Source organism: Orbilia oligospora, assembly GCF_000225545.1.
Source record: "Orbilia oligospora ATCC 24927 unplaced genomic scaffold scaffold00054, whole genome shotgun sequence".
Classification (NCBI taxonomy): Eukaryota; Fungi; Ascomycota; class Orbiliomycetes; order Orbiliales; family Orbiliaceae; genus Orbilia; species Orbilia oligospora.
Genome location: NW_011645611.1, coordinates 2,676,444 through 2,701,220, shown reverse-complemented (window position 1 = coordinate 2,701,220; position 24,777 = coordinate 2,676,444). Strand labels below are relative to the sequence as shown.

Sequence of the window (24,777 nt, the reverse complement as noted above, 5' to 3'; positions counted from 1 at the left end):
TAACTATGGGTATCTTCAATGCATTAATGGGAACGGGAAGGCAAATTGACTATGTCTTGATAGAAAATGAAACTAGGAGAGTGGATAAATTGGCTTCCTCAAGTCGTCGATGATCATGCATGAATGTTCGAACCTGAATACAACGCACTTTCTAAAATTCATCCTCAAAATCCAACATTTCCTCTATTATAAGGCTGATGATATAGCTAGAATTTTTACTTAGTATTTATATTCTGGCACTCTGTATACTGTTTGAAGTTTCAAAACGTCCTAAATTTAATCAATTGAGCCGCTATTGTATTCATACTTCGGGTCTAGACATTTGTCAGACGGTGATCCAGAATATTTTGACAGCATGAAGATATTTCTCGATAACATGGTATGAGACCTCATAACTTAGAGTCCGGCTGTCTGGGTTAAAAACTTCATAAAAAGGATAATACATATATAACTAGGTATATATGGGCATTCGTAAGTACACTACACCTTTCAGCACTAGTCATTCCCAAAAAATACGAAAAACAAAAGGAAGAGATTAAGAAACGCCTTAGACACCGCCCCTGAACCCATCCGAGCCCACCAAGTTGTAAGTTACCCATAATGATTTACAAATAGCACATTTGTGTACGTGTGGCTATCTTCCGGCCTAGGAAAGAATAACCATTCTTAATACCTGTATCTTGGTTGTTTTTCTGGAAAGGAGGCTAGTTGCTTCTCATTCTTTGGCGAACTACTCTTGTTGTTCGAATTGCGGATAGTATTCATCGCATATTCCATCTCTAGTTTAAATCTCGTATCTGCATGATCCCAGTTTGGTTAGCAATCTTAGCGCATTCTTAACTACATATAAGACTGCAAAGCATATGCAGGTTTGTAAAGGGGCACTTACAATCATCGTCCTTCCTAAAGTCAGCATATAGTGTCGACTGAGTTCCCTTATACGCCACCATGATATTCCCTATGGCCACCACATGCTTTCCACCAGAGACGTAATGGTCTTCAATTTTTGTGTTAAGAGTGACTGCCCACTCAAACATATTAGTCAAAAATATTCGACTTCTCTCGATCTTATTGATTCGGAGTGAAGGAGGACATACGATACCAGTGCTTTTCCAATAAGGGTGCAATAGCTTTATCCAACTCTCCAAACACCGCGTCAAGCAGTACATACCTCTCCCCACCAGCTTCAAGCTTAATTAGTGCCAGATTGGCTATTCTAAATTCACGAATATCTCGCGGTATTTCTTCGTGCGTATCCTCCTCTTTCCTTTTCCGCTGGCAGAATAGACGGACGGCGAACTTGGAGACATTGGGATCATCGGCAGATGGCGTAGTGGAATCCGCATAAATATTTGGATTTTTTGGAGCGTTTGGGGTATTTGGGGTATTTGGGGTATTTGGAACGAAATTGGGGCGGTCAGGAGAGTATACTGATGTGGGGGCAGTGGAGTTGCTAACGCTTGAAAATGGTTGACTATATAAAGAAGATGCACTAGAATTACCGGATTCTGGGTATGCATTCTCAAAACGGAGCTGTTGCCTCTGGGCTTCATTTTGATGGACGTATTTGGGGGTGCTCGGGCTTGGAGGGGCATAGTTATGTTCTTGGTAATTATATGGAGGTCTAGAGACGGCATTAGCGGGTTTATAAGCGACTGTATTGTTATTCTCAATATCAGACTAACCTTTGGTTTGCGACATTCTCGCCGGGATTCCCGTAGCTTGCATATTGCTGGGGCGGCCTTTGGGGCGGGGGGTGTACTTGCGCATTTATCGATCCGTACATCTCAGAATATGCGGGACTATAACTAACAGCCGCTGGTGTCGATATGGGTGGAGACTCGAGTTCGTGACTGTAAGGTGACTGTGGCAATAGCGGTCCTCTGGTATAATCGACCGCAGCCGGTGATACTAGTGATCCCGGGGTAGGAACTTCGTATTGGTGCTCGTTACCGGCGTCATACTGATTTCTCGGTGCAGATTGGTTGTATTCGGGCAACGGTGGGAATTGACCGCCGCTATAGGGTCGGAGCGGCGACCTCTGAGCCCGCGTGTTAAACATAGATGGGTCGATATCGGGGCGAATCTCTCCATATTCGGCTGGTGCGACGCTCATGGACGAGGAGGTAGTGTGTACATCTGGCGGGCTTGTCCGGTAATCAACAGGTGCTGCGCTCATTGCACTCGATGTGCTGAAAGACGTGCCCACGGTGCGGTCATCCGCGGAGTTTCCGAAGCCATAGGAATTGTACGCCAGTGGGCTCGGAGATTCTTTTGAGGTTTGGTTCCGACCCTTCAGGATTCGTTTCAGCATTGTAGTCATCTTTGGTAGTATGGGTAGATGCGGTTGGTAAAACACTAGCTTTGCAGGACTGTAGAATCCGGCGGTTGGTTTATGAAAATGTATCTTGTCATCTAGAGTGAAAAGAGAGGAGTAGATGGTTTGCTGGCCGGCGGAGAGGAAGAAAATGGTCCAAAATCCTTCAGCCTCGAAGCTCTAAAATGTCGCAGGCATGGCCATGCACATAGTGGCGGTTCATAACCATGCTCTCCCTTGTTGCGACGCTAACTTCATTTGTCGTCCAGTGAGTAACAGCCATCTGCGTACGCAAGCCTTTAGGTGTCGGCCTTTACCCAAGGTGAGGGCTCGTCCAACAGAAGTATCTGTACGGAAGCCATCTATGTCTTCTAGAATAGATAGTCGACGCATCATCTCTTGGATCTCCAAGATTAAGCTTATAATCAAGCCCCTTGTATTTCCGGCCTAATTTACGCACAGCCGACCCGTATGTAATCGGGGCTGCGGTTGGGATTCGGGCCCAAGACAGCCATCGTAGTGCGAAACCATTGCATTGGATCCTCGGTGGATTCGTCGTCCTCGAGATGCAATGCATCATCAAGGAATGAGCCATCTCCATTGCATATAACCGTATCATCCCACTTTAATGTCGCATCTCGTATTGAATTCGTCGTAATCGATAAAAGCGACTGGGTTCAGACACCCCTGCACGGCCCAAGCTTCCTTGCCAAGTCCGGGGCTTGATCCCGACCAGAAATAGCACCCGAATTTTGAGTTACCGAGTAAACCATGTTGGTCAGGCCAGGTAATTAAGGTAAGGACTATGACATCGTCGAGGCGGCGGGAGGCCGGAACCCCGATCTACACCATAGTTTCTTTCATGGCCCCGTCCGCAGGCTTTGGCCTGTTCGTCCGTCCATTTATTTCCTCGCTCATGTTTCAAAAGAATCGGATCTATTGCATGGTCTTGCCTTGTGAAACGGATATCACAAATATACAGCAGCTGTAAATATATCCGGGTCCGCGTACACTAGTACGTATTAATCAAGCTACGGACTGTTAAGTAATGATGAGGCGGTGAAGCTTACCAATTTGTCGATTCCCGTAACCAGCTACTCGAAGCCGCGTGGGAGGGTTTAAGAATAGAATACAGTTAGAAGAGCCGTTGGGGATTTTGTATTCGATAATCGTTTCATGGCATTTAATGTTCGCCAACCTTCAAATTTAATAGTCTCCTAAAGTGACCTCTGACTTAACTTAACTCCCCGAACTGGCCATTCCCTCCAACCACCCCTCAAGCCAGCCAGCCAGCCAGCCAGACCACCTGCTTCATGCAACATCATCCTTAATTCTGACTTCAACTTCAAGTCTCACTCAAGTGACGACTTATTTTATTTTGTTTTAATCTGAACTATATCCGATTCTAGACACTAACAAAACTATCGAAGCTTATCACTATCACTCCCATGGTGGGGCTCGCCAACACGCGACCACGATGACCGTAGCCTCATCCCCAGATCATTCCCCTGCGTCATCACTATCACGGTCTTACTCCGCGCCCGCGAAAATCAAAACGACAGAAGAGCATGATTCGGAAAAGCCTAGTTTTGTGAAAGATAATTTCTTAACGAGAGTATGGATTCTCCACCTTCAGTAGTGCCTGAAGCTATATATACAAGTACTTAAGCAATTCAAGTACTGAGTAATGCTAATGGGGAAATTAAATGGTTTCTACAGACAATCTTCGCACCGATTCTATTCCTCTCATTCATACTCTCCCTTGCCATAGTCGACCGAAAACGTAGATTGGAAGAAGACAGACAACATGGCATTCTTACAAACCGACAGCGGCTTTTGTACTTTTGGCTACATTGGAAGATACCTCAGATCCCTAAGAATGACTTGAGGTCAGCTACAGAGCCGTGTTTGGGGAGAACAAGTGCCCTTGAAAACGATAGCGATTCAGGACGGAGTAGTAGCCGGCGGGGCAGTAGTTATTCGGAGGATTATGGTGAGCGGGATGAAGCCAGGATGCTGGAGATTAAGACACTGGCGGAGAAACAGCGGGAGGCACGCAGCATGAGTGCTGGTAAGTTGAATCCTTCCTTATCTTGATTACGTCAATCCGGGAGGGGGAAAAGGCTAATATGCAGCAGAAGCATTCTCGATACAGAACCGGGTGATGTTGGGGATGGCAGCATTCAGCATCGGGTTCGGCCTACTCTGCTGGGCGACATATCTGAAGTTCAAACAGTTGCTGGGTTTCATCTGACCTTCTTGTTCCCCTTTGTACCCTTTTTCTCTCCCTCTCTCTCTTTCTTTGTTTCTTATTGTCTTCTTTGATTTATCTCTTTCTATTTTATATATTTTTATTTTATTTATTTTATTTGTGAATATCTAGTTTGGAAATATTTTAATCAAGGCAGGGGGAAAGGAGTTAGTTACAAGAAAGGTACAAAGAAGTTATTAGTACTGGACGCATTGATATGATCTCATTTAGTTCCTCGACCCAATACAAGCAACGGTAGCATCTTCAGACCGGATGGAGACGCTGCAGCTGCTTTTCTCGGCTTGGTTTGCCCGCATCCTGCCTTGGATAGCGAATGACCGGTCCCGTCACAGTCACCGTACATTGCATTTCCCTTGCTTCAGCTGCAAGCGAGTCGGACAAACGCCCAATGACCAGCCTTGTCCTCTGCCGGATCGAATCAGGTTGAGGATTGTGGACAAAAGCCCCCTTCTGGCATGCAGAAGTCCAGTCATGTTGGAGGATCTGGGCCAGGACGCTGCGTAGGAGTACCTACTTTGTGCTCTATGTATGCTTGCATGCATGCATTATACCGACACCCGCTGCGTCCTTGCGGGGATGCCTACGAGGCCTGAGCAGGTACAAGTACAGGTACTACGCCGGCTTACATACATTGCCGAGGACATAAGTACCAGCGGTTAGGACAGGAATTCGATTCAAGAAAGTGTATATATTACTTACAGCGACCTGCGACCTGCAGTGCATTTTTGCGGCAGTCATTCGATTCAGTCATCGTATCATATCATCTCTTCTGCAAGAATCTATTTTGATTCGCTATAATTTATTTATTTTAATTTATATAAATTCGTATAAAATATATCAATTTGTCTTTGTCCCTTGAAGAAGAGGTATCTATTGAAGTATCTCGTGGTCTGTTCTATACATACATACTTCCTACCTATACCCTCATCCGGTCGAAGGAAAGCCCCGACCGACTCGTAACCTGTTGTTGTTGTCTCGTCGTCATCACAACACTTTCTTTCCTTCTTTCTGCTACAGTCACCCGCCGCCCGCCGACAGACACCCACCCCAGGTTACCATTATTTAGTCGAATCAGCAGTGCAGCTACATTCGTATTATATATTACAAGCCTCTCCGACATCGTCATCACTTAGCTTCCCCTCCTCCCTCTCTTCTATCTTCGGACTCTTTATAACCATACCATCCATCATCATAAAATCTTCCAAGCTGGCGACCATTCACAAACTACCCCTCGACCCCCTCGCCTTCGGAGATCTAGATCCTGAGGAATACTACGATTTAGACCTCGCATACGACTACTCCTACGACGAGGACTTCCAGAATAACTATTTCTCAGACTCTATTTCCTATCTCTACGATCTCCTTCCTTACATCTCTTCTAGTGCATTCGCCGACGTTGCGATGCACATGCGCACAAGAAGTCGGAACCGACTATCCGGAGCATTAGATTCGCTTCGTGATAGGGTCGGAAGGAATGGAGATCGTTTAAAAGCCGATATGCCTTATCTAAGCTGTAAGTTTTTTTAATATATCGCTTTCCTATCTTATCGCTATAGGTACTCATGCTAATATCCGAACAGATCATGACATCTGTCTCTACCAAGAAGACATAAACTGCCTTGAAAATGACTGGTTAACAGACAACAATATTGCCTTCTGGGAAGAGTACCTCGAACGTGAAGTTCTCTCCCAAAGCGACTGCAAAGGCATCATCCTCCTCCGTCCTTCGATGGTCTTCCTCCTTCGCGTGGAACCCTCAATCCTAAACATCCTCTCTGCCCTCCCGCCGATAACATCGGCAACACATATCTTCCTCCCAATAAACGACAATAGAGATCCAAACCTGCCTGAGGGAGGTAGTCATTGGTCTCTGCTCGTTGTTAGCGTGAAAGACAGAGCTGCATTTCACTATGATTCACTGGGAGGGTCGAATAGACGGCATGCGAGGGATGTGGCGGCGAAGGTCGAGGAGTGGATAGGATATCCACTCAACCTATATGAGTTGGACGATGATACACCTCAGCAAGGAAATTCTTACGACTGTGGTGTACACGTTTGCATGAATATGCGACGTTTGTTGGATAGGATGCTAGACACACCGGCAGGGAAGGGGGTAAAAATGAGCTTGAAGGGGAAGGGGTGGGACGCTAGGGGTGGGAGGAATGAAATGCTAGGTATTGTGACGAAACTAAGGAGGAAGGCAGAGAGGAGCTTAAGTCCTGGTGATAGACGAGGGAGGGATGGCAGAAGTCCACCGCCAAGGATCGAGTAGAACGAGATCTCTGAGCTGGGGTTGGAGGAGGAAGAATTCCAAGTCGACAAGTCAGACGACGAGGTAAGGGAGGAGGATGACTGGCCGAACTATAATCTATTCTTCGCTTTCGTTATCATTTCCTCCCTTTGTATCACTATCTATTTTTTCATATCGGCTGTTTAGCGAATGAACTGTATATTATGACTAGCCCACATAAAGGGCATTATCATTACGAATGCTCAAATTTTATGATACCCAGATATTTGATATCTTACGTAGTAGCTAACGTAGTAGTATGTATCTCAACGCTGAACCAAATCTTAGATCCAAAAACTTAAAAGGTTATATCTTTACGCCGACTTGACGGGGGTGGCGTAATCCTCATCCGGCAAGAACAAATGTCTCTCAGGCTTCTCGCCCTTCCTCAAGATACACATCCTAATAACACCACCCGAACTTCCGTCCCACTTGATAGCCTCTCTCAGCGCCTCCTTCACAAAATGCATACCTTCCTCCTTGGTCATCCCATCCTTCCAGTAGCTGTCACAGAAACCATAGATATAGGAACTACCGCTTCCAGCGATTGTATATTTCGATTTATGGAGGGAGCCACCGAGTGGGATATTCCAGACCTGACCGCCGTGATGACGGTCAACGCCTGCTACAATGATACCAGCCGTTAAAGCGTCTTTATTTGTGTAGCAAATTTCTTGGAAGATGGAGGCAGCGGTTTTGACCGATGGTGGGTGGCCGTTTTGAGTTCTGTTGTATATGTTATTAGTTTTGTTGTTGGATGGAGGGTTAGCTAGATGAGGGGGGGAGTTACTCGTAAAGGTTAAGATGGTATCGGACAATGTCAGCGACAGCTTGAGTGTCTGCGGCAGAGCCGGAACTAAAATTAAATACCAAAGGTTAACTCGGAAACCTGTCGTTGTCGTAAAAATATTGGAAACGCGGGGAATACGTACCGACAGCACCATACCGAGTCGGTGATCTGTGTCAGCTTGTCGGTGACACGGTTGGCAATGTATGCTCCCGTTGTGGTTCTACTGTCTGCACCTAATATGACACCGCCGTCGAACTCGATGGCCATACTACGTATCCCTCTTCGTTAGCTAGCTGATACTGTAGCCCGGCCGGCTGAACAAGGTGGGACGGACATTGAGGTTCCTAGACTAAAGAGATGAATGTTAATTATAGAGCGTAAGACAAGATCCCCATGAACAGACAACATACTTTACTTCTCCCTTCTTGAGGTGTTCCATATCGACGTGGATACCATCTATAGACGACCTGGTTAGCTAGGCTTATAGCTTGATTTTACGGCGGAAACGATACGCACCTTCAGTTAGATTACCGGTTCTGGAGACCATGGCGGGCAGTTATAGTGTGTAGTAGAGCTCGTGAGTTCCGGGGTATGGATGGGAGGAGGGGTTTTCGGAGCCTGTAGGATGATGGTGATAAGGTCGTGAGGTTTGGAAGTGGGATTGCGTGGAGGAGCTTGGAGCTGGCGTTGGGTTGAGGTTTGAACGCGTGTGCTGGCCCTGGGCTGTTCGGGGAGCCAACTCCGGGGCTTAGCTGAGCACAAGTTGGCGAGGCTGTATTAAACAGACAGTGCAACACGGAGCTGTGCAAAATACAACATCCCTCCGAATATTGCCCACGTGCACGCCTAGTCTCGGAGCCAGAGCTGCCCCGCCTATGGTTGCATGAGAGGCCGTTTGAAAGTGTATCTTTTCTCTAGCATACTTGCTCGTATATAAGTATATACGAGGGAAAGGTCCGAAGCTAAAATGAAATTTCATCCCACATGGTTTTATCGCTTTAGTTAAAATAAAGCACTTGACTCGTATTCACTCTCGTACCGATCCCGATTATGCCGTACCTGCTTCGGTTCTGTATCCCTCACAAAGGCGGTTTTGATACTTTGTCCTGTGCAAGCTTCATGGCCACTGGTATCATCTATATCCTAGTCACTCTCATCACCATAGCCCAAGTAGTCCTTGCGTCTCCCTTATCGTCTAGTAGCTTTGCGGCCTCAAAAACGACTACGTATACTCTCGCGACGGCTCGTCCGTTGACAACTACTACAAACCCAACTGGCGTAAGATTTATATCAACCGTACTATTTTCTAGCAGCGCCTCCCCTACTTCTAAAGCCTTTAAAACGAAAACTCTAGGACCTACAATACCCAAGATTCAAACTAGCAGGATCTCAAAGTATCCTAGTGCTCCCTTAGAAACCTCAGTTCTAAACGAAAGAGTTATATCCCCATCGTTTTTCTATGCCTCACCGCTGGAGGTCCAATGCAGTGAATACGATACAACGATGGATAGATTGGAAATGATAATCAGTGGTGAGATACCATATAACCCTAGGAGTGGGATTCCTTCATCCGAATGGGCTGCTGCTGTAAGGGAGTTCAGAGAAGTTGTAGAAAACCTGGAACACATGTGGGATAGCCAGTGGTTAATAATAAACAAGTATCGGTACTGTTGTCTCATTCTTCTATGCAATGAGAGCGGGGATATTATACCAAATCCGAATCCGCCCAATCCGCCCCGCACGAGATGTGAGACCGGTGCACGGGAGCCCAAGAAATGTACTTATTTAATTGGTAAGTGTTACATTCTTTCTCCTAGTTAATGTTCATGCTTCCACGTTTGAATTCCTGCCCTTCCCATCCCCGATTGACACGTACACGGCCATGCTATCATTAAACTCACTAACTGGTAAATCGAAACCCCGTTTTTTCGGGTTGCTTGTCGACGGACTACATAGGTTGCGGTTGTGTAACAGAGTTAGGACAACCAGATATTCAAGCTGGAGATCCACTAGCTATGACTCCAATAGAACAGTTCCAAGACGCAATTAACCGAATACCTGGAAGAATTCGGAGATACCACCCAACATGGGAGTGGACTGTAGCCCCGGTCGTAGCGACACATCCGGGACAAACACTTGGGTTCGCGCGGGGGGGCGCGCGGGGCGCCGGAGCTGTGAACGTAGCTCCATCGGGGGAACCTCCATTCTATCTAGAGTTTCCGGAGGAAGGGTCGCCGCGTGGTGCTCAAAGCGATTCATTTATGAATACCTTTTTTGATTTTGGGAGGTGGGATCAGGATCGTGGGCCTGGGGGGTATGGGAAAGGGAGGGGCCCTGGGTTCAAGAAGAGAGGGCTGCTGCCGGATAGAATATTTGAGATGTCAAAATATGAAGATGACCATCATGTGCGAGAAGCCAGTGAGGCTACGGCGGCTAGCGGGGAATTGGCCGCTGAGGAGGACTAGGTAGCTTGTATATTTTTGCATCTATGATGTATTAATTCTTGTTTTGTTAAAATTCCTATAAACTCCTAGATATTAATATTTATTACCACCAGTTGCTTGTCTTGTGCCCAGTCCTGGAAGGCCGGTCTTGCTATAATTCTCTAAACATTTGTCCAGATTTAAAATTTGATGATTTAAATAACATCCATATTTGATTTTTCGAACTGGTTAACTTCTTCTTAAGCATATATGATACGAGTCTTGGGGTCAGACTAGACGCTTGCGCGCCATCTAGCTCGAGACAAATGCTCATGCACACAACAACTATAATGTAGTTAAACTTCAGCTTGGTTATAATAGATATTCATTTATTCCGTTACTCTAAGTCCCGAGTTTCCTTAAATGAATGAATGAACCTGAGCGGACTCGGGGACCCGCAGCATAGTATCATACTAGACAGAGTTATTGTTACGAGACTGGGAGTTATTGTCAATAGAAATGAGGCTACAAAATACAACACGCATGTGTGTTGGCGCCATTTCCGGTATCCTCGATTCGAGGCGCTCTTGTACGGCCGCTGATGACACACTGCAGGATGGATCTCAAGCCACCTCGGGATAGTTAAAGGGTGGCGACAGACACACGAGACAATAGTATCTGCTACTATTATTATTATGTTTCTAATAGTTACAACCTCAGGATTGCGTATCAAAATTGGGGGTCTTAAGACTACGGTTAAAAAAATAATATGATTCTGTCGCGCGTGACCGTGAATTCGAATTGAAGGATAATGTAATTCGAAGGAATGATCATTTGACAATATGTATTGAAGGGCAAGGTGCATCCGAGCTCCAGGTCCAGGCAACATTGAGAAGCAAAAAATGTCAGAGTCTGTGCTAATAATATGGAAGAGACGAGATTGCAATTTCGCAGAGCGTTATAGTTCAGGAAGGACCCTGTCAATTGTGGAGATGGTAGCAGGGGAAGTTGCGATAGAACCCTGCTGATGATTGAACTAGATAATAGCCCACCGATCCTGATAATAAAGAAGAACCTGTCAACCACCCCCCCTGTTAATTACGAAGTTCAAAGTTCAAAAAAGTTGAAGGGGAATTTTGGATTTGGCGATGTCGCTTCCGTGGGATAGCTGCATGTTCCTAATGTAAACGCTGAATAGAATGTTCTTAGAATGAATAATTCTTTTTTTCTCGGATTTCTTTACTTTCTTTCTTTTCTTCTGGCTGCTTAATTCTCCACTCCCTCTGCTTCCACTTCTTCTTTTTCGTGTTCTCGATCTTCCTCACCTTCACCATCTTCAATCACTATTTTGTCAACCTCACGATCTCTACTGTTCTCGAGCTAACTGGTTCTCTCCAATTGTCTGTCCAACCAAAACGTCACGGACAACTGAGTGTTTTCCCAGTCGTTCCTTTCCTCTTTGTTTGCTCGTGTTTGCTTGTCCTATTGGCGAGCGGACCGGGTTCACCGGTCAAACTCGATGCCACATCAACCGTCACCCACATCAACAACAACATCTTCTTCTTCCTCCTCCTCCTCTTCGACTCCGTCACTGTCGAATTCGGCCCCTCCACCGCAACCGCCATCTAGGAAGCCGAAACTCCTTTACATCTTCTCGTCTCGTCCGCTGTCTGTTCCTCCCGTCATTTCCACAACCACTTCCACAACCACTCCTCCTTCCACTTCCCCGACCGACGAGGTTATTCCCGGCTTCACCACTCCAGCCAGCCCGAATGCTAAACACGTTCAAATCTCGCTTGAATCGCTCCACACTGCTGTTCTAAACACAAACCCGGGCACATCTTCCGCTCAGCCACCTAACCCACAACCACTAGAAGAGCAACAACCGCAACAACCACCACCATCAGCCGAACCGACTCAACGGCCGCCACCGCCATCCCCATTGCTGCCCCCTCCCAGACGGTCCTTCACGAAATCCCGAAAGCGATTTTCCACGGCCACAAGCTACAGCCGAAAATCAACTAGTAGCACGATGTCGAACTTCTGGGCTGACGTGGTCAATACCACTGCTTTCTCGTATCTCAAGTTCTCGATCGCGGCTAGTACAGGTGTTGCTGCATTATTGTCTACTGCACTATATTTCAAGCAAAAGTAAGTTTCAGGGAAATTCTGCGCTGGCTACTCAATTGAAGTAGTAAAGCTACAAGCAGATAGCAGAAACGATGGCTAATATCGAATAGTGACCTGATCTACCCACGCCACTTCCCACCGGAGGCACGAACGGAGCTATGGGACCCGTCAAAGTTTCATATGACCAATTGGAACCAAATCGACCTAAAGACACCCGACGGCGAGACTCTCCGGTCGTTCTTTCTAAGAGGGCAGGGAATTCAAAGAAAAGCCGTTACGATCTTGATGCTTCATGGTAATGCAGGAAACGTGGGGCACCGAATCCCGATTGGGAAGGTGTTCGCAGAGCAGATGGGATGTAATGTGGTCATGTTGGGATACCGAGGGTAGGATTAATACGTTCCTTGAAATATCAAGAGTTATGATTGAGTAGGAGGCTAATCTTGTGTCTAGATATGGCCTGAGTACTGGAAAACCTGACGAGAAGGGGCTCAAAATCGACGCTGAAACGGCGCTCGACTGGATCTTTAAAAATGATGAGACTAAAGGAACGAAGGTTGTAATTTATGGACAATCGCTAGGAGGGGCGCTCGGAATCGCAACTGCTGCCAAGCATCAAGACCGGCTTTCTGGACTTATTCTTGAAAATACGTTTACCAGCATGAGAGATGTTATTCCGAAGTAAGTGTTTTCTAGGATTGTCTCGCTGTCTTTGGAGTCATATTACTAACCTTGGGTAGTGTTTTTCCGCCAGCTAAATACGTCGCAAGACTTTGCCATCAAGTCTGGCCTTCCGTAGAAGTTATGCCCAAAATCAACAAAATCCCCGTACTGTTCCTTAGCGGACTACAGGACGAATTGGTACCGCCATCTCACATGAGACGACTGCACGAAATTTCTAAAGCACCGATCAAAATATGGAAGGACTTCCCGAATGGCACTCACAATGATTCCGTGATGGAAGTCGGATATTTTGAAAATATCAACGATTTTATCAATGATGAAGTTACGAGGCATAAGAAAGCCCAGTGAGACCTTTCCAGTCTCTAATCTATTTTTTATTTTTTATTTTTCCTCAGCGAATATGCCCTTTTTTTTACTTGGTTCTTTTGTCCCCTTTCCACCCGGGATTCATTCCTATACACCTGATTAATGCATGGGGCGGAGTTATGCGTTCTCTTTACAATGTTCTACTATCCTTATCCTCTCCGGCATTATTTTTTTATCTTTTCCCGTTGGATTTTCATTGATTTCGCTGGGCCCATTTATTTTCTTTCCTTCTTTCATTTCATTTTGTTCAAGGTATTAGTATGATGGATACTTAGATAAGGTGGGCAGCCATATGGTGCAGACGAGTATTAGAGATGATACCCCTGGGACTCACTGGCATTTTCATTCCTTTCCTTTACCAGAAATAGATAAAAACACTAATTTAATCTCGTGTCGACGTGGAATTTTATAATAACATATCCAATAGCGATGTTGGTGGACTGACAGAGAGTGCATATTTCCATACGTCTTGTATATAATAATAATTAAACCAAGAAGCCCTCTTCTCTGCCTTCCCGGGCTATTGGTCAGCCTCGCAAGTGATTGCTGTTCTGAAACCCGGCTGGTTCACAGGCTAGTGCGGTTGAGACGATAACGATAATCAGTAATCCCTGCTTAAGAGTCAGGAACCAAATGTGCTCGGTTGGTTTGCTGCTTTGGGGATGGCGATAACCTGCCCGCAAAAAAAATAATGTTAAGAGGTATGAATTGGATGATGATTCATTCTGAACTGTTACGAACCATGAACGTGAATATTCTGGAGTAAACCGGGCCTAACCCACTTTAGCTTAACTAAGCTGGTGGTGGCGATGACATAAGTTTTCTTTATTAACACTTCAAATTCCTCTTTCGAACTTCAAACTTCCTTCCAACGTTCACATCACCTAGAGATTCTGTAGCTCTAGTACTTTTTTTCTTCTCCATAACCAACGAGCACTTCAGGCATCATACTATATCAAAGACCTATACGATCAAGAAACTCTTCATTCTCCAAAACAAAAGTTATCAAACCATATAAACATCAAGAATCCATCAAACAATCCCTCGCAAATATGGCGGACTTCACACCGCCGCCTCCCATACAATCACAACCACAGTCGCAGCAACAGTCGACACAAAACCAAACCCGAAATCGACGGCGAAGAACCCCGCGACCACCACGAGAAGGTCCACAGGCCTCGGTTGAGTCGTTAGGACACGGTTCAGAGGGTCACGCTACCGCTGATAATACCCACTCCTCTTCCTCCATTGCTACACCAGCCTTTGGAGCAGCGGGAAGCTCGAGACCAAATCAATCGAACAGAAATTCGGGAGATCCTAGTAGAAGAGATAGGACGAACGCTAGCTCCGGAGATTCCAGGAGAGATAGGGAATCAACGTCGAGCTCTAATAGAGGGAATAGAAGGGGTGGAAGATATGGTCAGACTATCCGACATCCTCGGACTGGAGCTTCACAGTCACAACTACAGTCACAATCAGGACAAGGAGAACCGACGGGAACACAAGACCAACCTTCGTCCACAAATGCTGCAGCTAGAGGAAATACGGCCAGACAAAGAGCCCGTCGAGGCGGCAACTTTGCTTCCGGCGGCCGTCAATTCGGTGGCCAATTGACCCGTCCCGAAGCTACAAATCAAACCGAAGAAGGAGAAGATGGAGGAGAATCATCTACAGTTCTCCGCCCAGAGGCTAGTACATCCACATCAGGCCAACCTTCCACCGGGAATGCCCAACCAACAATAGTAATCGAATCCACTACTCCATCATCTTCAACGACAAAACCTCGTCGCCACCGAGGTGCCCATAAGCCTCCGGCTACTCTCCGAGAAGCTGAGACCTTAACTACCCGAATTCACACCGAAATCTCAGCTGGAGAATACGAATGCATGATCTGCTACTCCTCCGTTACCAGAAAATCAAAGATCTGGGATTGTTCCACCTGTTACGCCGTATTCCATTTACACTGTATTAAAAAATGGGCAAAACAGGCATTGGATGTTCCCTCAGCCTCAAATGACGAAATTGTTCCGCAGAGAACATGGCGTTGCCCTGGATGCCAAAGTACTAGTACTGAAGCTCCAGACAGGTATACATGTTGGTGTGGTAAAACGGACTCGCCGGAAGTAGCGAGATTTGTACCGCCTCATAGCTGTGGGCAGACGTGTAATAAACCACGGGAGCCGCTTGCGGGGAAAACTAACGCTTGTCCGCATGGCTGTGATTTGCAGTGTCATGCTGGACCTTGTCCGCCTTGTGGAGCTATGGGGCCCCAGCAGCCATGCTTTTGTGGGAAGGAAGTGAGCGTTAAGAGGTGTTTGGATACAAATTATGAGAACGGATGGAGCTGTGGGCAGGTTTGTGGGGATGTTATGCCCTGTGGGGAACACTTTTGCGAGAGAGGGTGTCATGGTGGAGTTTGTGGTGGGTGTGAAGTTGTGGAAGTTTTGAAATGCTATTGTGGGGAGACGGAGAAGGGGATCAAGTGCTGCGATAAGCTTGTGGGGAAGGCAAGTCGAGAGGTTGTAGATGGGGAAGAGAAAAACTGGGAAGGATTCTGGAAGTGCGAGAGGGTTTGTGGGAAATTATTCGATTGTGGAGAGCATAGGTGTGAGAAAGGTTGTCATTCGGCGGAAGAGGAGGAACCACATTGTCCATTTTCGCCGGATGTCATTAAGTTTTGTCCATGCGGAAAGACAGAACTCGGGGAGGATAGGAAGAGGGAGAAGTGTACGGACCCCATACCACACTGTGATGAAGTTTGCGGTAAGGTCCTACCTTGTGGACACGAATGCCGGCAGATCTGTCATACTGGAGACTGTGGTCTGTGTATGAAAACCGTCGATGTCTTTTGTAGATGCGGAAAGACGGGGTCACCAAGCTTGTGTCTACAAGGGGATCAGGGCGAGAAGCCCATGTGCAGGAGGGTCTGCCATACCACACTGAACTGCTTAAGGCACGAATGTGGAGAAAGATGTTGCTCCGGCGAGCAGAAAGCCAAAGAGAGGATGGCGGCGAAGAAGAAAGTCAACGTGAGAGGAAGGACTGAGGATTTCGAACCCGAGCACATTTGCACAAGGGTATGTGGGAAGCCACTTAAATGTGGATCGCACGATTGTTCGGCACTTTGCCATCGTGGAGCTTGTGGAAGCTGTCTAGAGGCAAGCTTCGACGAACTAGCTTGGTACGTTCTCTCTAAGATCCCAGATATATATACGAAAGCTAACAAAATAATATAGCCATTGTGGCCGAACAAGAATAATGCCCCCGGTTCCCTGCGGCACGAAACCACCTTCCTGCCGCTTCCCTTGTCAACGTTCTAAACCCTGTGGCCATCCCAATCCCACCGACCACCTCTGCCACCTCGACGACGAAGCCTGTCCGAACTGTCCTTACCTTGTCCAAAAACGATGCGTTTGCGGGCGTACTGTTATCAAAAATCAACCTTGCTACCGCGATTCCGTTTCCTGCGGCCAAACTTGCGGGCTCCCTCTTAGCTGTGGTAGTCACATCTGCCTAAAAACTTGCCACGCAGAAGGCGGCTGTCAGGAACCCTGCACTCAGACTTGCAAGAAATCACGGCCGCTCTGTGGACATGATTGTCAGGAGGCTTGTCATGCACCGTTCGCATGTAGTGTTAACATTCCTTGTGCGGCGAAGGTTACTACATCTTGCCCATGTGGGAATGTTAAGCAAGAAGTTACGTGTAACACATCGATGAACAATCAGCATCCGAAACGTCCAGAAATCAAGTGTATCGACGACTGTAGGCGACGCCAACTTGCTGCTGCTTTCAACGTCGACCTCGAGAAAAAAGCGGCAGAGGAAGCCATCAATGCCTATAGCGATGAAACGCTACAGTTTTATATCGACAATAAAGTATGGTGCGCAGGGATTGAGAAGATGATGAGGGAGTTTTGTGAAGATTCCGGGAAGGTCAGGTTAGCTTTCAAGCCGATGAAGACTCTTTTCAGAGGATTTATTCACGGATTGGCGGAGGATTATGGATTGGACTCTGAGAGCCAGGATCCTGAGCCGTACAGGAGTGTGGTGGTTATGAAAAATGGAACGTGGCAAATGCCCATCAGGGTGTTGGCGGATGCGGTGAAGGTTAGAAGACAGGAAGCGGCTCTTGCTGCCGCGTCTTCGAGTGTCAATGCTACGGCGAATGGGATCCAACAATTACGAAAAACGACAGGATTACCTGCTGTTAACGCCATACTCCTAAGCGGATTAAGAGTCGGATTGTTGACGAGTGAGTTGGAGAAGGAGTTGGCAGGTGTGCTCAGGCAGGGAACATTGAGGTTCGGGATTAGATGGTATGGAGACGAAGAGGTGCTTTTAGAACCTTTACCTTCCTCTTTTTCGACCGAGGAAGTTGAAGTTGAATTGGGAAATGTTAGGGGTCTTGTTAGGCGCCATTGTGTGGTCAATCGAATTGCAAGTTCGGTAGACCTTTGTTATGTTGGAAGGGACGGGAAAGTTACTGGGAAGGAAGGGCAAGGGTGGAATGTAGTTTCTGTGGGGAAGGGAATCAAAGCTGCTGCTCCACCAGGGCCACAGACCGCAGGGTCATATGCGAACCTGTTTGGAGTGTTACAACAAGGAGGCAGTGCGGGGTCGAAAGGGTTGGCTGTTAAAAGCGATGTTGGGCAGCGGAAGGATAAGGTTCTGAGTCCAGTGCTACCAAAAGAAGAGCCGGTGGATGATTGGCTTGAGGCGGTTGAAGCAGAAGAAAAGGCGGCTGCTTCTGCTGCCGTTTCCGCTGCTGCTTCCGGAGGGGAGGATAATGGTGGAGAGTTGAGTGCTGATGAGGATGGGAAGGAGGATGTTGCTGCTGCTAGTACCGTCACTGTCGTTGGTACTAGCGATGGTACCGGTGCTGGTACTACAGCGTGAGCAACTTCAAACCTAATGTAGGTACTTGCTACTTACTTAAAGAAGTAGGGTATCATTTGAGGACAGGTGTACATAAAAAGGTACCTACGACGAGACATGAGGACATGATCAGGACGATGTATAATACTATAAACCGGCAGGCGTATCATTTTGAAACAATATTCTTTTTTGCGAAAGAAAAAACCATGAGCCCAAGTTAAAACCAAGAGACTATGTATGATCTACGTAAGTACGGAAGCGTGACTTAGGATATCTAGTCCTCAGACCATTCGCATTCGCATGAACCAGAAGAAGAAGTCGTCCAGGATCAACATCGAGCGAATCAAAAGCAGCCAAAGAATCATAACCCGGCTTAGTCTCATGCAACACAGTTTTGCAACTCCAAAATCCAACAACCGGCTGGTGTTCCAGGCACCAAACGAACGACACACAAAAAACACACAGAAACATCAAACATCAACCTCCTCAAACCACCTCTCATCTCTCATCTCTCATCTCTCTCTGTCTCACATCCATCTTCATTCTATGCTTCTCCTTCGAGGACTCAGATACTCAGAAAGACAGAAAGTTTACCTCCAAGGAAAAATCCAGACGTCGTCATCATATATGCATGCAACCATTCGCCGTATTCCAATTCCGGCAGCAAAGAAATCCCCATTTCCGAATCCGCGACGACACACAGAAGCCCCCCTTCACAGAAAAATCCAACAAAAACAGCTGAACGAACGGTTCCTATTATTCTCAGCTCGCCTGCCGCCGCGGGTCACCGTGCACAAAAACTCATCAAACGTAAAACCTCATTAAACTCTCTTCCCTCCCCATCTTCATAGCCAATAGAAGTGTGGTAGGTATAGTTATATGTATCATACATACATGGCAAAACATGGCGAAAGTAGCTCTTCCTTTACATTATCCGGCTACCGATCAAAAGTCTACATCATTCATCCTCACGGAATCAATCCATATCATCGAAGTCGAGGTCGAAGTCGACAAGGCCAAGGTCGTCTCCAATAGCATCAGCTCTCGAACTCGTAACAACTCCAAACCCAAACCCAACGTCGCACAACACCCCGCCACCACCACGAATACCAATAATGCCAATATTATACCGCCACAAATCTCTGCAATCGCATCAACAGGCCTGTCCCACCGTTTATCTATTTCCACCCAGAAGAACCAAAAATACCACTACTACCACCTTCTAACTTCAACAAATAACTACGCCCTTTCTACCATTCAAAACCACTATACACCTTCTTCGCCAACCCTTGAATCGCTATTCATGGAAGCAACCTCCTGTCGTTCTTCACAACCCGGCATTGAAACTTTAGTTTCGGTTTACAACTACATAAGGGGTCATAAACACCCCAATGGCCTATTCCCACCATACCAACTCGGCATTTCTAGTGATGACGGGGTTTTGAGTGTTTATAGGAGTTATAAAGGCGAAGATTTGAATTTTTGTCCGACTTCAAATTCTTCTACTACTCTTGGTGGTAACGGAAGAGGAAATATGGGAAAGGGGAAGGGAATATGGTGGAGTGATATTATGTATGAAGTTTGGAGGCGGTATAGTGCCTCTTCTTCCTCCTCTTCCTCAACAACAACTCCTTCAAGATGTTTAAGGAATACAGGAGATATAATGCCAAAACTTAGGTTTGTGGCGATACCGGAGGTGAATAATGAAGAAGTCAAGACGGTTACGACCTATGCGTTTCAAAAGAAAATGTTGGATAAGGAATGTGATATGTTGGTTGTTGATCGGGATGATAAAGCTTTTGGTGGAGGAGGAGAGAGCTGGACGCTTTTTGATGCGTTTTTGGGGACGGCGAGTATCAAGGTATGATATTCAAGTTTATATCCCTCTCAATATAAAAGTGTCTACTAACCCTCACGCTTGTCTCGTAAAAGGCGATTAATAGAATGACGATGGATCATGCAGATGAACTGGGATATATCGCCCCAATAAGGATATACGTGAAGTATAGTAGGTTTGAATACCCTCATATCGGTGAAATTTTGTTACCAAACTTGTTGGTGGAGATGAGGAGGGTGAAGGTTTAGTTGCTTCTTTTCAATTACTCTCAGTTATCGTGGTGGCGGCTATTTTTTGGTACTTTAACGGCATCGCTTTACTGGCGTTTTAATTTCTTTTCCTGTTCTTGCATGGCTGTGGCTGGTGTGATAGGGGTTTTTTTTTTCCTTTCTTCGGAGTGCGATCTATATACCCTTTCCTTTTTCTTATCTTATCTTTTCCCTTTCCTTACTCATTTTGCTGATTGTCATGGAGCGTGGTATGGTGCATGGTATTTTATTTTAGTGTATTTGTATATTACACTCTTTAACTGATGAGTATACTATGGTATTACCATCCATGTAATACTGCTAATAGTAATACCCTTAATTACTATATCTATCTATCTCTGGCGATAGGTAATCTAGAAACACGGGGATAGCATACCACAAAGTGTGGACCGCGTCCGCAATGCGAGACCAAGCATACCATTGATTAAATCTTTATATATATATATATATATATATATAAGTACATATACGTATCTCACGGGATCTGAGGTAGTTCGATAGATATCAGGACCCAGACTGGGTACTTAGATATCATGTATACATACAAAATTACTCACGATAGTCTTGTAAGTCGAGCTACGTATACTGAAGCAAAACATACCCACACATATTGGTCGACTACCAACATAAAATTCTATGTAGAACAAAAAAAGTACGCGCACACATGGTCTATACACATAGAAACTGAAAGGGTCTATACACATCTATCACATATTCAGAACTTTTTTTTCTTTTGGCATAGAGGAAAGACATCGTGTAAAACGGCATGGGGCACATGAAAGACGATTGGAACTATAAACCCAGACAAAAAAAAAGGAGTAAGAGGATAGAAAGATATATCAAAAGAACAAAGGGTATCGGTTGGAGAAAATAAAGGGACTCGTGGAACCAAGAAAATCATCATAAAAGTAATGAAAAATTACTTTTCCCAGGATCGCGAAAGGATGATGTCAAGAAATAGAAGAGGGTTCGGTATGAACAACAACTCGACTAACAACAAGAACTCAACGAATTTCTTCGTATTGTTCGTTAAAGAGTACCCATTGCATCGTATTCAGGGCGCCAGTCCAAGAAGAACGCAGTAAGATCGCTGCCCAGAAAATGTAGAAATGATCATCGGGTGTACAAGGCATGGTGATCCAACACACCCAGCCTTGTCACCACGCCACATTAAAATATCGTAAGAGGTTGGAGCAGTGAAAGGAAAGAGATAATGGAAAGAAGCAGGGCGAAGCAAACTAGTGCTTGCCGACGCGAGAGTTGGATATTTGCATCACGAGGATATCGTGAGCACCGGCCTCGTCCAACCTATTGAAGAGATAGTGTTAATATCTAGCTAGCCTAATAATCAAGAAGGGAAAGACTCACTGGTCCATGACCGAAGCCACACGGCTTCGCTCAACCATTGCCTGGACGGCAACCCACCCTTCCTCTTCCAAGGAGGTGATGGTGGGTGCACGTCGGCCAGGAGTAATATCGTGGACGACAGATAGAAGCGTGCGTGGGATGTTGTACGAGCAGAGCACGTACTTCTTCGCATCTGCAGTCGGCCATATTAACATCAACCCAGTACATAGAATATATTTAAAGGAAACTTACTAATGACGCCTTTAATGCGAGAGAGGACCAATTCGGCCATCTGAGGGTTGCGAGGGTGCTTGGACTTGATCAAGACAGCCTCAGTCGTCATGACTGTGGAGATGGCCGCAAGGCCAGCTGCCTTCATTGTCTCTCCGGACTCTATATTCCATATTTAGACACACACACTCTCTCCATTATAAACATTGTTTAATGGATAAAATTACTTACCGACAAGGTCAACTATCCCGTCAGCGACACCGAGGGCGCAGGCCGCCTCCACGCTACCACCAACATATTTCATGGTGGTCTTCATACCATTCTTTTCAACAGCCTCAGCTCCAAACATCTCGACTTCCAAGGAATTGAAGTAATCCCTAGAGAGGTGGGTGAAGCTGGTGACAACAGTCTTGCCAACAAGCTCTTTGGGATCTTTGATGGGGCCGTTAGCCGGTACCTGGACCTGAAGCTTGCATTTGCCGAAACCAAGCTCTAGGATCTCTTCGACGGAAATCTGGTGTTCGGCAACTTGATCTTGGCCAGTGATTCCGAGGTCACAACGACCTTCTCCGACGAAAACGGGGATATCGCCTGCTCCGAGGAAGACGAGGGCAATTGGGAGGTTGTGACACAGGGCAATATCAAGACGGTTGTGTCTGTGGAATTGAATATCTGAACCCTGAAGGAGGGTCAAAGCCGCATCGTGAAGACGACCCTCTAGTAGAAGAAGCAAACTTATTAGCGAATAGTTACAAAGAATGAGTTGGCAATGTTAAAATGACGTGGTAAACTTACTCTTCGGAACAGCCATGAGAAGGCGCCCATCGAGACTATTGAACAAATTAATAGAGAAGACCATGATGTCAGTTACTTGAATCTTTTTGGAAAGGTGATATGATCAATGGGCAGATTAAGAGCTAGCTCAATGGAGAGTGTAGTGATGATGGCAATAGAGGTGAAGGTAGTAATGGAGGTGATGATGAAGCCAGAGGAAGCACTAGCAACCGAGTTAAGTACCTGTTAACTAATTCCATGATGCTTTTCGTATCAATGCTCGAATAGACGGGATATCAAGTAGACGATAGAGAGAGCGAGAAAGAGAAGTTTGCTGGGGAAGTTGAGGCGATGGCGATATTGGTGGTGATAGCGGTTTAGAATCGTTGTAATGCGCAGGTGGGTGTTGAATGAATGGTGGTAGTTTTCGCACTACAAAAGAATCGCAACTAAATTATTCTTTCAGCAGCGAAAGCAACGTCGATAGATGATGATATGATATGATATGATCTGACAGGGATTGAATCCGCAGTTTGTTGAATAGCAATTGGAGGTTGAATTGTCATAAAGATGAGTACTCGACGTGGGTTTTTAAACAGTAGTTACGTTGAGCGGGCCGATAGCGGATGTCCCCATTTGAATTCTGCAACGCCCAATAGTGATGACTCCATTTTATCCCATTCAGAGCCCCTCCTTGGCCTGCAATCGAGCTAGAACGAACCCCTCAGAGCCCCTCCAATTGGCTGTCCGTCTGTCAACTGGCCTAGCCTGGTTTGTTCCCCGGCGATATCCACCCGTCAAGGCCATCCAGGGACCATTCCGTGCTGGGAACATACTACTAACTGACCAGGGGACTTAATTGACTTGGAAGCTGCCAATCAGCAAGCGGGCAACCAACATGCGGAGAAACACCCATCAAAAGCAGAATGTGTTGAGCAACCGCGGCTAAACAACACATCCGCGCGTGGCTTTGTGTTTGTCAAGTCTTGGCATTAAATGGTCAGTGGCAGTTTAGTTTGCCCTAAAGCAAAGCCCTTCTAAGAACAGAAGGAAACTGCCACTTGCCAAACAAACCACACCAAAAATTCCCTGCCCAGTGTGCTTTCCAACAAAAAAAATTCAATCTCCAAATTCTCTTTTTCTCTACCAAGAATTCTCACTCCCGACGACGACGACGAACCCCCCCATCAGCCACCCGATAACATACCTATCTTCCCCGAAAAAGTCGATAATTTCTTCGTACAAATTCTAAATCTTCAAGATGGAAGGAAAGACCCCAGTCAAGTTGGTCAAGGTTACCAAGGTACGGATCATCCGTGATATCGATTATTGTGGGACGTTATGAAGCTGACTATTGATTCTACAGGTTCTCGGTCGTACCGGTAAGCTACACTCCGTTTTTCTTATCGAATTTTCTGGCACGATATCGGCGAAATAAGAGGAGGATATGCTTTGAAGTGAAGGGGTTAAAAGGAACACGATAAACGACCACCAGGATCTAGACTAGAGGAATATGCTCGAAATTCTCTTTTTTTACGACCTGTTAAGAGGAGGATCAAGGTTTCAAGATGAATTCGAGGTTTCCGACAATGACAAAAAATGAACTAGCCGATTGATTTGTGAGGGAACGACTGGATGAATGGATATGTGGATGGAGATGCTGCCGGACGAACCTTACGAATAATAGAAACTGATCCAACCATATTTGAATCACAGGTTCCCGTGGAGGTGTCACCCAAGTTCGTGTCGAATTCTTGGACGACAAGACCCGAAGCATCATCCGAAACGTCAAGGGACCCGTCAGAGAAGGTACTAATCCTACTCCTATCCCCTACTACTCCCCGTATAATTCACCCAGTCACCGAACAAACCACTAACATAAACCTTCACTCGTTTCTAGACGACATCCTCTGCCTCCTCGAATCTGAACGTGAAGCTAGAAGATTAAGATAGACAGCTCAACTTCCTGTTGTTCTGTTGTCTTTTTCGTTCATCACTTCATTTTTTTCACGATTTTTTTGTGTGTAAACTCTTAGCCATAGGGATAGAGAGAGGGAGAGAGACGGGGAAATGAGGAGGATGAAGGATATGGACATGTCTTTGATACGATAATTGACGAAATTTCCCCCCCGCACACCTCTCTGAACCGCCGGAACGACGAACCACTATACT

At 46.0% G+C, this 24,777-nt stretch overlaps 9 protein-coding genes across 9 annotated transcripts; 6 read left to right on the top strand and 3 right to left on the bottom strand.

Annotated features, from left to right (window-relative positions):
* Positions 1 to 666: 666 nt before the first annotated feature.
* On the bottom strand, positions 667 to 2,323 carry AOL_s00054g809 (uncharacterized protein; the record flags this gene model as incomplete). The annotated part of the gene is made up of 4 exons (XM_011122125.1): positions 667 to 797; positions 890 to 1,021; positions 1,098 to 1,624; positions 1,686 to 2,323. The coding sequence occupies 4 exons, from the start codon at positions 2,321 to 2,323 to the stop codon at positions 667 to 669; spliced, it is 1,428 nt and encodes a 475-aa protein (XP_011120427.1).
* A 1,471-nt stretch (positions 2,324 to 3,794) lies between these two features.
* Positions 3,795 to 6,861, top strand: AOL_s00054g808 (uncharacterized protein; the record flags this gene model as incomplete). The annotated part of the gene is made up of 4 exons (XM_011122124.1): positions 3,795 to 3,932; positions 4,037 to 4,388; positions 5,698 to 6,102; positions 6,170 to 6,861. The coding sequence occupies 4 exons, from the start codon at positions 3,795 to 3,797 to the stop codon at positions 6,859 to 6,861; spliced, it is 1,587 nt and encodes a 528-aa protein (XP_011120426.1).
* A 332-nt stretch (positions 6,862 to 7,193) lies between these two features.
* On the bottom strand, positions 7,194 to 8,216 carry AOL_s00054g807 (uncharacterized protein; the record flags this gene model as incomplete). Its single annotated transcript, XM_011122123.1, has 6 exons — positions 7,194 to 7,605; positions 7,670 to 7,735; positions 7,812 to 7,937; positions 8,004 to 8,018; positions 8,080 to 8,125; positions 8,186 to 8,216. 6 exons carry the CDS (start codon positions 8,214 to 8,216, stop codon positions 7,194 to 7,196), a joined length of 696 nt encoding a protein of 231 aa, XP_011120425.1.
* Positions 8,217 to 8,788: 572 nt separating this feature from the next.
* Positions 8,789 to 10,134, top strand: AOL_s00054g806 (uncharacterized protein; the record flags this gene model as incomplete). Its single annotated transcript, XM_011122122.1, has 2 exons — positions 8,789 to 9,461; positions 9,626 to 10,134. 2 exons carry the CDS (start codon positions 8,789 to 8,791, stop codon positions 10,132 to 10,134), a joined length of 1,182 nt encoding a protein of 393 aa, XP_011120424.1.
* A 1,477-nt stretch (positions 10,135 to 11,611) lies between these two features.
* Positions 11,612 to 13,254, top strand: AOL_s00054g805 (uncharacterized protein; the record flags this gene model as incomplete). The annotated part of the gene is made up of 4 exons (XM_011122121.1): positions 11,612 to 12,243; positions 12,333 to 12,608; positions 12,676 to 12,903; positions 12,963 to 13,254. 4 exons carry the CDS (start codon positions 11,612 to 11,614, stop codon positions 13,252 to 13,254), a joined length of 1,428 nt encoding a protein of 475 aa, XP_011120423.1.
* Positions 13,255 to 14,324: 1,070 nt separating this feature from the next.
* On the top strand, positions 14,325 to 18,168 carry AOL_s00054g804 (uncharacterized protein; the record flags this gene model as incomplete). Its single annotated transcript, XM_011122120.1, has 2 exons — positions 14,325 to 16,453; positions 16,509 to 18,168. The coding sequence occupies 2 exons, from the start codon at positions 14,325 to 14,327 to the stop codon at positions 18,166 to 18,168; spliced, it is 3,789 nt and encodes a 1,262-aa protein (XP_011120422.1).
* An 883-nt stretch (positions 18,169 to 19,051) lies between these two features.
* Positions 19,052 to 20,232, top strand: AOL_s00054g803 (uncharacterized protein; the record flags this gene model as incomplete). Its single annotated transcript, XM_011122119.1, has 2 exons — positions 19,052 to 20,008; positions 20,080 to 20,232. 2 exons carry the CDS (start codon positions 19,052 to 19,054, stop codon positions 20,230 to 20,232), a joined length of 1,110 nt encoding a protein of 369 aa, XP_011120421.1.
* A 1,259-nt stretch (positions 20,233 to 21,491) lies between these two features.
* On the bottom strand, positions 21,492 to 22,865 carry AOL_s00054g802 (uncharacterized protein; the record flags this gene model as incomplete). The annotated part of the gene is made up of 6 exons (XM_011122118.1): positions 21,492 to 21,561; positions 21,622 to 21,793; positions 21,853 to 21,993; positions 22,063 to 22,548; positions 22,627 to 22,661; positions 22,849 to 22,865. 6 exons carry the CDS (start codon positions 22,863 to 22,865, stop codon positions 21,492 to 21,494), a joined length of 921 nt encoding a protein of 306 aa, XP_011120420.1.
* Positions 22,866 to 23,866: 1,001 nt separating this feature from the next.
* On the top strand, positions 23,867 to 24,558 carry AOL_s00054g801 (uncharacterized protein; the record flags this gene model as incomplete). The annotated part of the gene is made up of 4 exons (XM_011122117.1): positions 23,867 to 23,908; positions 23,972 to 23,987; positions 24,322 to 24,414; positions 24,506 to 24,558. 4 exons carry the CDS (start codon positions 23,867 to 23,869, stop codon positions 24,556 to 24,558), a joined length of 204 nt encoding a protein of 67 aa, XP_011120419.1.
* Positions 24,559 to 24,777: the final 219 nt, after the last annotated feature.